The 14,126-nt window shown below is 42.6% G+C and overlaps 1 protein-coding gene across 1 annotated transcript in view; it reads left to right on the top strand.

The window, feature by feature from the left end:
• ABCA4 (ATP binding cassette subfamily A member 4) overlaps window positions 1-11,595 on the top strand; it is a 129,286-nt gene extending 117,691 nt beyond the window's left edge. The window contains exons 39-48 of the mRNA XM_063132547.1: window positions 837-970; window positions 1,282-1,395; window positions 2,692-2,754; window positions 2,849-2,955; window positions 3,571-3,712; window positions 4,460-4,594; window positions 5,540-5,643; window positions 6,865-6,957; window positions 9,474-9,723; window positions 11,298-11,595. Of these exons, the coding sequence (XP_062988617.1) occupies window positions 837-970; window positions 1,282-1,395; window positions 2,692-2,754; window positions 2,849-2,955; window positions 3,571-3,712; window positions 4,460-4,594; window positions 5,540-5,643; window positions 6,865-6,957; window positions 9,474-9,723; window positions 11,298-11,420 (1,265 nt within the window). The 3' untranslated portion in view covers window positions 11,421-11,595. The remainder of the gene's footprint in view (window positions 1-836; window positions 971-1,281; window positions 1,396-2,691; window positions 2,755-2,848; window positions 2,956-3,570; window positions 3,713-4,459; window positions 4,595-5,539; window positions 5,644-6,864; window positions 6,958-9,473; window positions 9,724-11,297) is intronic.
• Window positions 11,596-14,126: the final 2,531 nt, after the last annotated feature.

Here is a 14,126-nt window from a genome sequence, read left to right as displayed (position 1 = left end):
TTACTGCTCGGTTTTATTCTGGTTGCACATTTATATTGTACTTTTATATTGCGTTTCTAAGTTGCGGTTTAAGTTTTATACTTTAAATTGTACTTACACTTTTGATTGTTGTGAACCATCCAGAGAGCTTTGGCTGTTGGGCAGTATAGAAATGCATCAATTAATTAATTAATTAATTAATTAAAATAAATAACCAATTTCTCCACTGCATCTCATTGGGGAGATTGGGAAAGGCATGAATGACTAGGAGGAGGAGGCAGCAGCACTCAAAAGTTCTCCGTCTGGAAATTCTACTGCCACCACCACTTATGCCACTCACTCATACCTCCTCCTCCCCCCATGACCAAACAAGCAGCTTTGTGGTCCCACTGGCGGGAGTCGTGGGTGGTACTTTTAAAGAGGGGCCAAGTTCTTGCTCTGCTCCATGCAGGCACCAGTAGGCCACTGCCAGCTTTAATTGCCCCCAATGGGGGTCTGATGAGATGTCGGGCATTGCGGGGGCCTAAAGATGGTGGCTGGCTGTTGTCAACTGTAAGGAGATGAATGGGAACTGGGCCATTGTAGATGGACACCCTGACGGGACCAGGCAGCCTGCTTATTAGGTGATGGATACCTGCAGTGGTAGCACCAGGCAGGCAATGCTGGGCCAGGAGTCGAATGGGAGGGGAACTTTTTGATTGTCTGTCTCGAGTAGCAGCAAATCTTGGGCCAGACCTAAATAAGGTATATTTTTGCATCTCAGAATTGTAATGACTATTCTAGTGTTTTTTGTTGAAACACACAATGCTTTATTTGGGTAGTAATTCACCTTGGTTTTGGTTGGTTTCATCCCTAAGGAGAAGAGCATGTCTTGAATCCATTTCACTGGGATTTCGCTGGAAAAAACATGGTGGCCCTGGCAGTGCAGGGTGTCGCATATTTTATTTTGAATCTTCTGACACAGCATAATTTCTTCTCTACAAGATGGTACGTTGGAAAACTCGGCCTTCAGAGGTCTTACCTGTATGAATTTAATTGTTGTTAACAAGTAGATGAGTCTCACTTAAAAAGTACAACTTTTGTGTGTGTCCAAGGGGTGGGGGCTCTTCAGACATGAACTGAGAGTGCCAATCCAATGCATGTTTAGACAGAAAAAATTCCTGCAACTTCCAGCATTCCCAGCCAGCCATTCTGGGCTTGAGAATGCTGGGAGTTGTAGGACTTTTTTTTCTGTCTAAACATGTATAGGATTGTGTCCTAAATTATTAACTTATTCAGTCTGGTTTCTTCAGTCTTCCCCAGAATGTAGTGATGCTGCCTGTTATGGATGAAGATGAGGATGTTGCAGAGGAAAGACAACGAATCATGGACGGAGGCAGCAAAACAGATATTTTGAAATTACAGAAACTGACCAAGGTAATTTCCCAGCAATTATTATTAAATGTGTATTTCCTCCCATTTCATCTTGGTAAAGAGAGTTTGCGAAATATGAAACATCTGCTTGTTTTGGGCTCCCTGGGTTGGCTAAGACATTTTGCTGCTAAAGGCAAAGGACAAGCTGGAGTAGAAGCTGACCACGCAGGCAGTGCAATGCTAGGCCCAAGCTAGACTTGATATTTGGCTTGTTGTTATGTAGCTGATTTTTGTTAAACAAATAGCCAACACTGGAGTCCAAGCTGTATCAGAACTATGGGATTGGAGAAGGGTCTTTAAAACTTTGTCCCCACCATGTAGGGATCTATAGATATTCTTAAATCTGTTCCATCTATATTTTGCAGATTGTCAGGTCTCTTTTGTTCTCTCTTATGCTCATCAGGGGGTTTTAAGGAATGTACGAGTATTCATTCCACTTGCACATGGGCACATTAGCAAATTTGCATGAATCTCCCGAAACAGTAAAACAACAAAACCTGGGATTGTTTAACTTGGAAAAACAAAGGCTGAAAGGAGACATGATAGAGGTGACAAAATTATGCATGGTGTGGAGAATGTGGATAAGGGGACATTTCCCTCTCCCTCCCATAACACTAGAAACCGGGGTCATCCCATGAAGCTTATTGGTGGGAGATTCGGGACAGATCAAAGGAAGGACTTCTTCACACAGTGCATAAGTAAACTATGGATTTCACTACCACAAGATGTGGTGATGGCCACCAATTTGGATGGCTTTAAAAGGGGGTGGATAAATTCCTGGAGGAGAAGGTTGTCAATGGCTGCTAGTCCTGATGGCTACATGCAACCTCCAGTATCAGAGGCAGTAAGCCTGTGTGCACTAGCTGCAGGAGGGTGCTTGTGGGTTTCCCATTGACAACTGGTCGGCCACTGTGTGAACAGAATGCTGAACTAGAGGGACCTTTGGTCTGATCCAGCAGGGCTCTTCTTATGATTTTATTACCTATATTTTTAAAAAGAACTTTTTATTGGATTAAAAACTATGCCATCTTAATTTACTAATCAGTGAGACTACTTTATTCGGGGTGGGGGGGAAGTCCTTAACATATACACATATAGATGGTGAACTAAAAGTGATATAAGTTAGTGTTTTTCACCTTTTTTGTCTTATTAATAGTGAATATTTGGTGGAATGTTTTTCCCCATTTGTCCTGAAAGTGATAAGTGTCAAGCTCATATAGATTCCTTCAGTAGTAGATTTCTTGTAAGAACAGGGATTGATTGTTTGTTTGTTTGTTTTAAAAAAATCTCTTATCCTAGATTTATGCAGGAAGACACATTCCAGCAGTGGATAGACTCTGTGTCGGCATTCGTCCTGGGGAGGTGGGTCATGCATGAGCTTTGTAAACACATTTTGAACCAATTCTCCTTGCTAGTCCCCTGGAAGTAACGAAGTGTGTCCTAAATTATAATTTAGTGCTTTGGTCTCCTGGGCGTGAATGGAGCTGGCAAGACAACCACGTTCAAAATGCTGACTGGAGATACTGGAGTAACATCTGGAGACGCTGTTGTGGCTGGGCACAGGTGGGACTTGAGAAATGCCTGAACAGTTCAGTCCAGTGAACAATGAATGTGTGAACTGAGTAATTGCCCTTGTATTATGATTAGCAGTATATTCCTGTTTTCTGGCTGGGACTTATTGCAATATATTCATTTAAACAGATATGAAGCAATGGTGGAGACATGGAGGTCTGCTTCAGGCTTTACAGGGGTAACAGGTACCACATTAAAAAATGTAACATGTGTACCCACTTCTGTATTGTATAGTATGTATAGTATACATCTTACACAATACAGAAATGCACACCAGGACCAGTCGTTGCTCCCCACAGACTGTTTCAATAGCATGTGCACATTGCACCTTTATGCAGTAGCTGTGAGCAGTCATTAAATCTTTTAATGTGTATTTTTCCCCAATTGTAACATGTGAGACAAGTAGGAGAGTTGGAAAACCAAGCTGTGCTTAGTGGGGTTTTAATGTTACTTTCTGCACCAAATGTATTATTTTACTGAAATTTTGCCATACTTTAGCCAGGTCCTTTTTTCTTTTCCAATGCTACAGGTTGAATGTGCCTAGAGTTCCATAAGGTTTGGAGCATTGTGGTTGCTGTTTTAATCATTTCCATTGTCTTTCTCCAGCATCTTGTCTCAGATCTCTGGTGTTCATCAAAACATGGGCTACTGCCCACAGTTTGATGCTATCGATGATCTGCTCACAGGGAGAGAGCACTTGTGTCTCTATGCCCGTCTGCGTGGGGTCCCTGCAGCAGAAGTTGAGAGGGTAGGAACAATTCCTTCTTCAGCACTTACTGAGCTCCATCGCACTAGTGATTTATCGCACTCTCACCATGCCTGATGTGTGTTTTTGCAGCGCAGTTCTCAGATGACGTCATCTCTGTCTTGCACTCATCTTGCCTCTTCCCCTCCCTTTTCCAGCTTATTTTGGAGTGGGAAAAGTCCATTTCCCCACACCCTCCGTGCACAATAGAGCTGCTCCTCCAACCTGTGTATTGCTGTCCTTGCGCTATATCGGACCATCCTGTTATTTATTTATTTATTTATTTATTTATTTATTACATTTTTATACCGCCCAATAGCCGAAGCTCTCTGGGCGGTTCACAAAAATTAAAATTTTGTTGGGGGCGTGTGTGTGGAAGGGTGGTCTCGCTGACAAAAGAGGAGGGCAGGGCACAGATCGCCCGAGGTTGGCTGACTTTGGGTGCAGGGCCTGAGGATGTGCCCCTTGCCCAGCTCCTCGGTCAGTTTGGGGTCGCTCTGGCCGTCCAGGAGGCAGCTCTTGGGCATGTGGCTCAGGATCTCTGGTTCCCTCCCTTCCCCTGGAACATTTACTGTATATTGTCATGGTGTGTGCCCATGGGAGGGACATAGGGGACTAGCAGAAGCACAGACAGGCCTCCCATTCCTTGTAATGGTCTTGAGATTCTGAGTGCTCAGGCCTACATACAAACGAGGGAGGTAAACCACACTTTGTTTTGAGTAACTAATCATGTCTTTATTTCTTCGACAGGTGGCCGAGTGGGGTGTTCAGAAGCTTGGTCTCTCGACCTATGCGGATCAGCTGGCCGGCACGTACAGCGGGGGTAACAAGCGCAAGCTCTCCACGGCCATTGCACTGATAGGTTCTCCTCCTTTAGTCCTGCTGGTAAGCAGAGTTGTGGTGGGGAAAACAGAGAATTGACCACGCGGCCTCTTTAGAGTCCTGTAATTCTTCAAGGCTGTGCAGAACCCTTGCTCAAAAACCTGCTGGTATCTTCAGTTTCTCTGAAGCAAACCAATGTCCAGCTCCCACTGTCTTTTTTGTTTGGGATAAGTCCTTTGAAAAGTGTTGAAATCATTTTTATTTATTTTTTTGGCTCTGCTTTTCTTCCTGTCCAAAGTGAACACCAGCAAGTTATGCTACAGAGTGCCCTCTTGAACTATGTTAATGGTAGTTAATGAGAACCAGTGTGGTGTAGTGGCTAAAGTGTCAGACTGGGAGCTGGGAGATCTGGGTTCTAGTCCCCACTTGGCCATGGAAACCCACTGGGTGACTTTGGGCCAGACACAGACTCTTAGCCCAGCCTACCTCACAGGGTTGTTGTGTGAGGATAAAAATGGAGAGGAGGAGGATTATGTACACCGCCTTGGGTTCCTTGGAAGAAAAAAGGTGGGATATAAAAGCAATAATAAAATAAATAAAATAGTACACTGGGTGGTTTTTTTCCCTGTATTAGATTTAGAAGGAGATTTCATCCTTTTGTTGGAAAGGTTTACTTTTAGAATGTGCAAGAGTAAAATTCTAAGCCCCAAACCTGAGTCATTTAGCACTTTATAGCACAGAGGGCAAGGATTTCAGGAGGATGGAAAAGAAAAAGGGTGTCCCATTTTCTCGGTTGAAATCCCACCAGTGTGAGCTCTAAACAGCACTACAACACTATTATTCCAAGCTGGCGGGAGCCCTGAAAAAAAACCATTCCTGTTAGCAGTAGGCGGGGGAGAAGGGGATACATTGGAATGTTTTCTTAAGTACCTAGCCATATTTAGTAGTAGTAGTAATAGTAGTATTGCTATTATTAATGCTGTTGTTGTTGTTATTTTGTTCTCATAGGATGAACCAACTACAGGAATGGACCCTCAGTCCCGGCGCTTTTTATGGAACTCAATTGTCAGCGTGATCAGAGATGGAAGAGCTGTGGTACTCACCTCACACAGGTATTACAAACCTGCACACGTAAAATCACCCTGCAACTTAGGCCCTTTCTACAGCTAAGGATTATCCCAGGAAAATGGAGGGATCTTCCCTGCTTGCTCACAGGATCCCCTGTGTTTCATTTGGATGCACGGGGATGATCCCAGGAAAAAAGGCAGGTGTAGAAATGGCCTAAGTTCTTGTTCACACTTGTAACTGATTCAAACATTCAGAGAAAGCATGTCATACACCCCTTCTGGCAAAGTACTACTTCAGATTGCAGCTGGAAACCTACTATGTCAGAGAAAGATTTTAACCTAAACTTCTCCCTGATGCATTAGCTTTCTACATGCAGGGAGCTTTTTTCTTCCCAAGTTATGTATTTTCTTATACTTTTCTCATCTTGCCATTCCCCCAAGGAGTTACACTGTCCTGCCTTTTTATTCCAACAAGCCTACAAGGTGGGTTAGGTGGAGAGTTAGTGACTGACCCAAGGTGAGCTTCATAGCTGAATGGGAATTTGATCCTCACCCTCCCTGGGCCATGTCCAATACTCTAACCATTACACCATCTGCACTCCTTGGGGTGATTTCCACTCAGCTCATCCATGCTGTACCAGATCATGTTGTCAAGTGAGAGAGCTTATTTCCTAGACAACGTAGGAGTTATTTTATAAAAGGTTTTAATAAAATGGCTCTAGATGCTTATTTAAATTCCCAAGTGTTAGCAGATGAACTGAGGTTTGTATAAGTTTGGGGGTCCCTGCTCTATTCCTAAACATGTGGTCTCTATTGCAGTGCCCATGGGCACAAAGGCACCTCGTAAGTCCTCACCTGATACCTGTGTAACCGCTGCACCTCCACATCCACACTCGTTGCCTTCTCCTCCATCCCTTTGGAAGTGGGAAGAGCATGATCTCATCCTTGTTATGTGCATCAGAGAGAGAGGAAGTGAGAAGACTCTGTATGTGTGTGTGTGTTTGTGCGCACACGCGTTCATGTGTGTTCCCTCTTACTGAGTCTGTGTATGGCACAGCAGCCATTTTCCAGGTTCTTTTGCAACAAGCCTGTGATAATGGCTGAGAATTATGGCTAGCATGTGAATAAGGGTGCAATCCTATTCATATTTACTTTTTTGTGCCTAAACATGCATAGGATTGTGCCCTAAGTCTTAGTTGGGACTGGAGGACTTTTTTTATTTTTTACACTAAGCCTGAAATACTACATGCTTTCTCTCTTTACAAGTATGGAAGAATGTGAGGCCCTCTGTACACGTCTGGCCATCATGGTTAAGGGGACCTTCAAATGCCTGGGCACCATCCAGCATCTCAAATACAAGTAAGCCGGAGATTTGTGTCTCATGTTTATTGTAGTAAGGAGAACATTGCTAGGTGTTGCAGACTAGGGGCATAATCCTTTGCACGAACCACACTGACTTTAACTGGAGCAAGACCACAATAGACCTGTCTTTAGGGACATATCTGGACCACAGCCATGCAGCTTTAGACCAGTTCCCCAAAGAATTCTAGTTTGGTTAGAGGGCTGAGAATTCTGTGTTTCAGATTCCTAACCATACTTCACTGTACTACAATCTCCAAGGTTCCCTGGGGAGAGAGTGTGACAATTAAATCTGTCTTTGCTACTGATATTCACTGTTTATCCCAGTGTGTCAGCCTGTTCACTTCACACAAAATTAAAGAAGGCAGTAGTTGATATGAATAATAGCAACCAACAAGTGCCAAAGGCACACAACTACTATAATATACAATATTCTAAATACTAAACATATTAAACAAAGAGGGTGATAGAAAATCTCACTACTTTTTTTGTTTTTTGTTTTTAATTTGACATAGACTTCTTTCAATAACAAAATCTCACAATATTTTTTGAATTAACATAAATTTCTTTCAATAGCCTTTTTACGCTTTTAACATAAATGTCTTTCAATAGGCTTTTCACATTATTTTTTGAAAATAATTTTTTACTGAGGAACTCTTTTAAGGAAATTTCTTACTTAGGATTTTTACTCACCACCAACCACAGGGATAATGCCGTGGCCAAAAAGGCAGGGGTTCCAGACATCATTCTATATATCCACTGAAAAAAACAGTGTATAAACATATATATGTATTTTTAAATGTAGCTCTTAAATAATATTTTTATCCATAGAAGAATAACAGAAATCTAACCTTGAATGCTTAAAGCCTGGCAGAATGATGTGATTTGATGTAGCTGTCAGAGATGCCCCCAAGGCTAGTGTTGGGGTTGGTTTTGGAGGGCACCCACCAGAGCCCACACCACAGCAAGGGCTCCAGAGCTCCCTGACCCTGCGGCTACTCATCCTCCTTTTGGTTGCTGCCTCTTCACTTGCCTCTCCAACCAAGTGAGCAATGACAGGAGCAAAGTAAAGGAGCAGCAGGTTTTATTCACTTTGCCCTCTCCCCCTGGAAAGTGGTATGGATTGGGACCAGAGGTACAGGCCAGCAAATGTGCAGCATTAACATTGGGGAAGAGATAAGGCTACTTGGGAAGGACCCCTAAGGACATTCTGGCCCATAACCCTTCCCACAAAACCTGGAGGGAACATCGGGTGTCCCCATATCAGCACAATTATTAGAAAGTGTTTTCTTAGCTTATACAGCTATCAGTGGGCATGAAGATTTAACTCACTACTTCTGTCACCACGGAAAAGTGTGCTGTAATCATGTCACCTGTTGGGGTAATAAAGTTCCTTTAACTGGACTGCTTATTGCAGTTTTTATAACCTCCAATTTCCCTGTCCTGCTGCAGCCCACATGCACATCCCATGCTGTTCCAGACGGTCAGTCAATCCTCAGAAGCGGCTTTTGGAGACCATAATGGGGTGGGGGAGGAGCTAGGAAAGCCCCTGTTGCGCAAGTGGAATTCCACTTTATTGTCTGGAGCAATATAAAACAAAAACAGTCTTCTCTAAGTACTATGTTATTCAGGCTGGGCTAAGACATTTTTGGTACATGGGATGGAATATCCAAATCCCTGCCCTTCAGCGTGCAGTTTTCCTCTCCAAAACTGGTACTGCAGATGAATCCATGTCGCTCTTATGAAAAAAACACATTATTAACATTTATTTACATTGCACTCCCTCTCTACCACCGTAACTCTCCAAAAAAACAGTTTCATAACTCCTGATATGGAGTTATTGATTGATTGATGTACCCTGTTTTTTCTTCTATATGAAGAAACCAAAGTAGCTAACAATTTCCCCCAAACCCAATTTTTAATATATATTTTGCCATGAGGCTACGCATATTTGTTGTTTTAGTAGACTGGGAAATAATTATCTATGGTTTTGTCTGCACTAACTTATTTTCACATTTTAAATAGCAAGGAAATCTAATATATCTGATATACCTGATAATATTTCAGTTTCTCTTTTAAGGAAAAGTCAGTACTTCATGAAAGACGTACTTAGCTTTCTCTAATATCCCTTGCATGTGTTTGGAAACGACTCCCCATCTTGACTATTTTCCATCCTCTTACTCCAGGCATGTCTACACCAGCCCTATAACCCAGGATCGTTCCTGTGCATCCAAATGCCACACAGGGAATCCTTAGAGCAGGCAGGGACAATCCCTCCATTTTCCTGGGATAATCCTTAGGTGTAGAAAGGGCCTCCCATTGTTGGCCTCTTTCCCTCTCTTTTAAATCTAGATTAAGGATATATGAAAGTACTCTATTATATCTAATTTCAAGTATACATAGTTGATAGCTTTAATTTTTTTATTACATTTATTAAACACTGCATAAAATAAATGTTATGCGTATCCTTACTGAGTAGTAAACCCATCCCTTCATAAACTATGGGCATTTCACAGATATGGAGATGGCTACATTGTCACCATGAAAATCAAGGCCCCTAAACCTGGATTGACTCCAGATCTAAGCCTGACGGAGCACTTCATACAAGTGAACTTCCCAGGAAGTGTGCAGAGGGAAAAGCATTACAACATGTTGCAGTATCAGATATGTGCTTACTCATTGGCCAGGATCTTCCGGTTGATTCTTTCCAACAAAGACAACTTAAATATTGAAGAGTACTCTGTCACACAAACTACCCTCGATCAGGTAAGTTACAATGACCCTGTTCATATGACACACTAAGCCACGGTGGTTAAGCATTTTGAGCTAAACATTATGGCTTAGGGTGTCATGTGAATCATCCCTGATCATGGTGGCTATACCACAGTTTAAACACGCTCACTAACCATTTGCTGCAAAACGGTTAGCAGCCTAACCATGGCTTAGCGTATTGTCTGAAAAGGCCCAGTATCTTGAAAATGGAAATAACCCACTCAAGGAAATGTCATAAGTTTTCGGTATCAGAAAAAAACTTAGCAATTCTTCATAAAGGATCATATGCTTCTAGATTTCTGTATTGGCTGATACTGCAGGTGGAGCTGAGTAAGGTAGGGACTGATTTAAAGAGAAGATAATGGTGGTCAGCCACTTTCAGTAGGCCCAACCTTTATAGACATTTGCTGGAGCAATTAAGGCAATACATTCCCACTCTTGCCACAGTCATAGTTTTGGTTTCCCCAGATTTCGCCGTGTCTTTGTAGAACAGTGATCTCATTTCATTTTTACATGAAGAGTTAAATATAAGAGTTTACATTATACTCTTACATGTGCTTAATGTAAACTTTATCAAAGACTTTGCTGGTAGGAAGAGGCTTTATTTCTACACACATTTTATATAAGAATACAGTAGTGTAAGGCTTATTACTAGAGATCTACCAGACTGATTTTGCTCATTTTTTAAAAAAGCTGAAGCTTGAGCAGTGTAGACGTGCAGAAAATTTTGAAAGTTCAAGAATGTTCAAAGATCAAGCTTTAATAGCCAAACAGTATGTTCCTGCATCCTAGCCAGGAGCCTGAGGCACAGAAATTGCAGCTCTCTTATAGCTCTGTGCCGGGCAAGTGCACAGGGAGAAAAATACAAAGGCCGGACGAAGGAAGGGCCTTGGGCTTTGTATATTAAGCCCGCTGTCAGAGCAGCCATATTAGCAGCAGGGACGGGGATGGAGGCAGCAGTGAACACTGTGAGGTGGAGGAGGAAAAGAAACAGCCCTAGGAAAAGCCGGGTATGGGGAAGAGGGAAGGTGGGCTCGAGGCCTGAGGGGAAGAAGCAATGTCATTCACCAGTGATGGGTGTGAGGAACTGAGGGCCAAAAGTCTTCAGTTGCATTGAAGGAAAGTAACCTCCATACAGCTTCTGGAGGGCTGATGTAGCAGGAATTATGGAACACGATGTTTCGCCTTCAGATTACTAGCATCCATGGGCTATATAATGGTGATATAAGAATTGTCTTGTCAGTCAAGCCACCCCTCATGGCTTCCCTCACTCAGCATGTTGCTACTTCTGCCAGGTCAGCCTGTGAGTAAAATTAACTGAGGAAGAAGAACATGTTTCCCTACATTCACTCTGGATCTTAGGGAGATAAGTTTTTCAGGACTGCACTAGACTACAACTGCATGACGGGTTAAGAGGAGGGACAGATCTTTCCAAACTTACCACTCTGGAGTCATGAACCACCGCCATCCTTTAGATTTTCATAGAGGTTTTGAATTTCCCTTCCTCCTCTTTGCTAACAGAGGCAAAGGCAGTTCTAATTATGCATTTCACTGCTTTCCACCCACAGGTTTTTGTGAACTTTGCTAAACAACAGATGGCGGATGAGGAAATTCCTCTACACCCTCGTGCAGCTGGAGCTAATAGAGAGGTGAAGGTGACCCCTGCTTTCTGTCGGCAGAGAACCACATAGAGGAGCTGTGTAGCAGCTAAAGCGAAGTCCCAACAGCTGAGGACCATGAGACACCACAGTACTATATTGAATATGCCTCTCACAAGCATAATAATTTAAGCAAAGCACAACGTAGCTTGAGGGGCTCTAGCTGGGAACAGTGATGAGGTCAATTGAGTAGATTGGTCAAAATCTTTATGTAATACAACCATCACTCGTGTATGTGTGTGTTTGTATACTTTTTAAGAATCAAATATGCACATTCAAATATGCACATTTGATTCCTAGTTTCGGAATCAAATGCAGAAAGAGTACAGATGTTAATTTAAAACATCTGTTTTAAAGTAAAAGTGGCATTTATGCTATGGATCAAATTAGGACTTGATAGCAATCAAGCATAAATCATCTTTTCGGATTTCATCCTGACATATGTATTTGTTTTGGCTGAGAAGGGCCCCCACTGCCAGCTAAGGAATGGCAAACTGTTATGGGTGCACAGAAAACCTTTAGTCTCCCATGGCCTTCATTATACTCATGGCTGTCATAATACTAGAACCTGGGGTCATGCCAGGCAGCTGATTGTGGGAGATCCAGGACAGATAAAAGGAAGGACATCTTCACATATCGCATAGTCAGAATATGGAATTTGCTACCATAAGACGTAGTGATAGTCACCGATTTGGATGGCTTTAAAAGGGGATTACACAAATTCCTGGAGGAGAACGTCATCAATGGATACTAGTCCTGATGTCTCTATGCTACCTGCAGTAATCAAAGGCTGTAAAAGCCTATGTACACTAGTTGCTGGGGAACATGGGTGATAGGGTCCTGTTGCACTCATGTCCTGCTTGTGGGTCTCTCATTGACAGCTGGTTGACCACCGCGTGAACAGAATGCTGAACTAGATGGACCCTTGGTCTAATCCAGCATGGCTCTTCTTCTGTTCTCCCATCTGCTAGATCATACTTTTAACTTTGGGGGGCGGGGAATTGTCAGGGGATGGTGAAAATCACAAAGGTTGTATGCTACTTCAATCTCACTTAAGCCTAATTAAATAGTACCAGTGGTGGAGTTCACATTTTGTGCCATTTTCCGTGCTATGAAAATCTTACGGGGTAGTTTGGATTTAGACTATGCCTAGCTCATAACTGTGTGTAACTCTCTGAAGTCAATAGAAAACCATGTGGAAGAGATCCCTAAGGTGCAATCAATTTTGACACCATGTTTTTAGATTTGTGTAGCAGGCGTGTCACATTATTTGAGGTTGACTTTAAACTATTCTAATCTGGGGTAGGAACTATATTCTCCCTGCGGGGTGGATTGTAACCCCAGACCTCTGTATGGGCTAGATGTTGTCTAGGAGAGGGCCTCACGCTCCTTCATGTCATTGGGACCCTGGCTGAAGTACCGTTTGGAGCATGTCCAGTTGGTATTTTGGCCGGGCAGCCAGCTTCACTCATCCTTTGAAGGCAAAGGATGAGCAAAGTACAATTGCCCAGCTTCTGCAAGTGCCAGACAAGTGTGCAGCTGACTTTGCTCAGTTTCTGTCCCTGCTTTAGAACAATAACCTCTATTATTGTTCATTATTTTATATGTTTCAATGCCATAAGCTGCTGTGGGGACTCCATTGAAGGTAAATATATTTTAAATAAATAGCCTTCTATTTATCATTTTCAAGGTTGGAGAGGAGCAGATTGAATCCATAACATAACAGGAAAGGGGTGAATTACATGAATAGAGAACTGCATGGGGAGGTTCTGAGGAACTGGCTCCCTATCCAATTTGGGAGCATTTTAGGAACACCAGTACAACTTTTTTGAATGACTGCACTGGTGCAGTTAATGTATCCCTGGCCCCAGTAGCTGCTTACACAACTACTGCCACTATGATTCCCTCTCTAATCAATACCCACACCGAAAATATAACATCTGGAGTACTGTGTCACACTTTAGGAAGGATATAGACAAATCAGAACAGGCTCAGAAGAGGGCCATGTTCAAAACAGCCCTATAAGGAAAGGTTGAAAGAACTGGGTAAGTTTAGCCTGGAGCAAAGGTGACCTGGCGGAGGGGACGACATAATAACACTCTTCAAATACTTGAAGAAGTCACATAGAAGTGGAAGATTGGTTCTTGGCTGGTCTAGAGGGCAGAACTAGATCTAGCAGGCTTAGGTTGCAGAAGGGTCGGTTTGGGTAGTAGAAACTTCTTAATGGTAAGAGCAGTTCAACAGTGGGACCATTGCCTGAAAGGATGGTGAGCTGTCCCTCGCTGGAGGTATTCAAGCGAAGGCTGAATAGCATTCCTCTATTGGGAATGCTGTAGCTCTGGATTTCCTCCACTGAGTAGGGATTGGACTACAAGGCCCTCACCAGTTGTATGATCCTAAGAGTTTTGTAAGTCACCTTGAATATTTTTTGTGAACCGCCCAGAGAGCTCTGGCTATTGGGCAGTATAGAAATGTAATAAATAAATTAAATAAATAAATATTTTTAATAGAAAGGCAACTCATACATGTATGAATGAATTTGAATCAGGCCTTAAAAGTCAATTGGTAATATCCCCCAAACCGCTTTCTCTCAGGTACCAGTTGCTGTCTAACAAAGACTTCTGTGTTGTATTTGCATCAGGGTGTACGTATCAGGTGAAAGAAAGATTTTACAGTGGGTGTGTTTTCTAACTTGAGAAAGATGGTTTTGCTGGGCAATAAACAAAATATAAAACTTCA

This window comes from Elgaria multicarinata, chromosome 1, assembly GCF_023053635.1.
Source record: "Elgaria multicarinata webbii isolate HBS135686 ecotype San Diego chromosome 1, rElgMul1.1.pri, whole genome shotgun sequence".
NCBI lineage: Eukaryota > Metazoa > Chordata > Lepidosauria > Squamata > Anguidae > Elgaria > Elgaria multicarinata.
The sequence above is the reverse complement of the archived record's forward strand: the minus strand, read 5'-3'. Positions and strand labels throughout refer to the sequence as shown.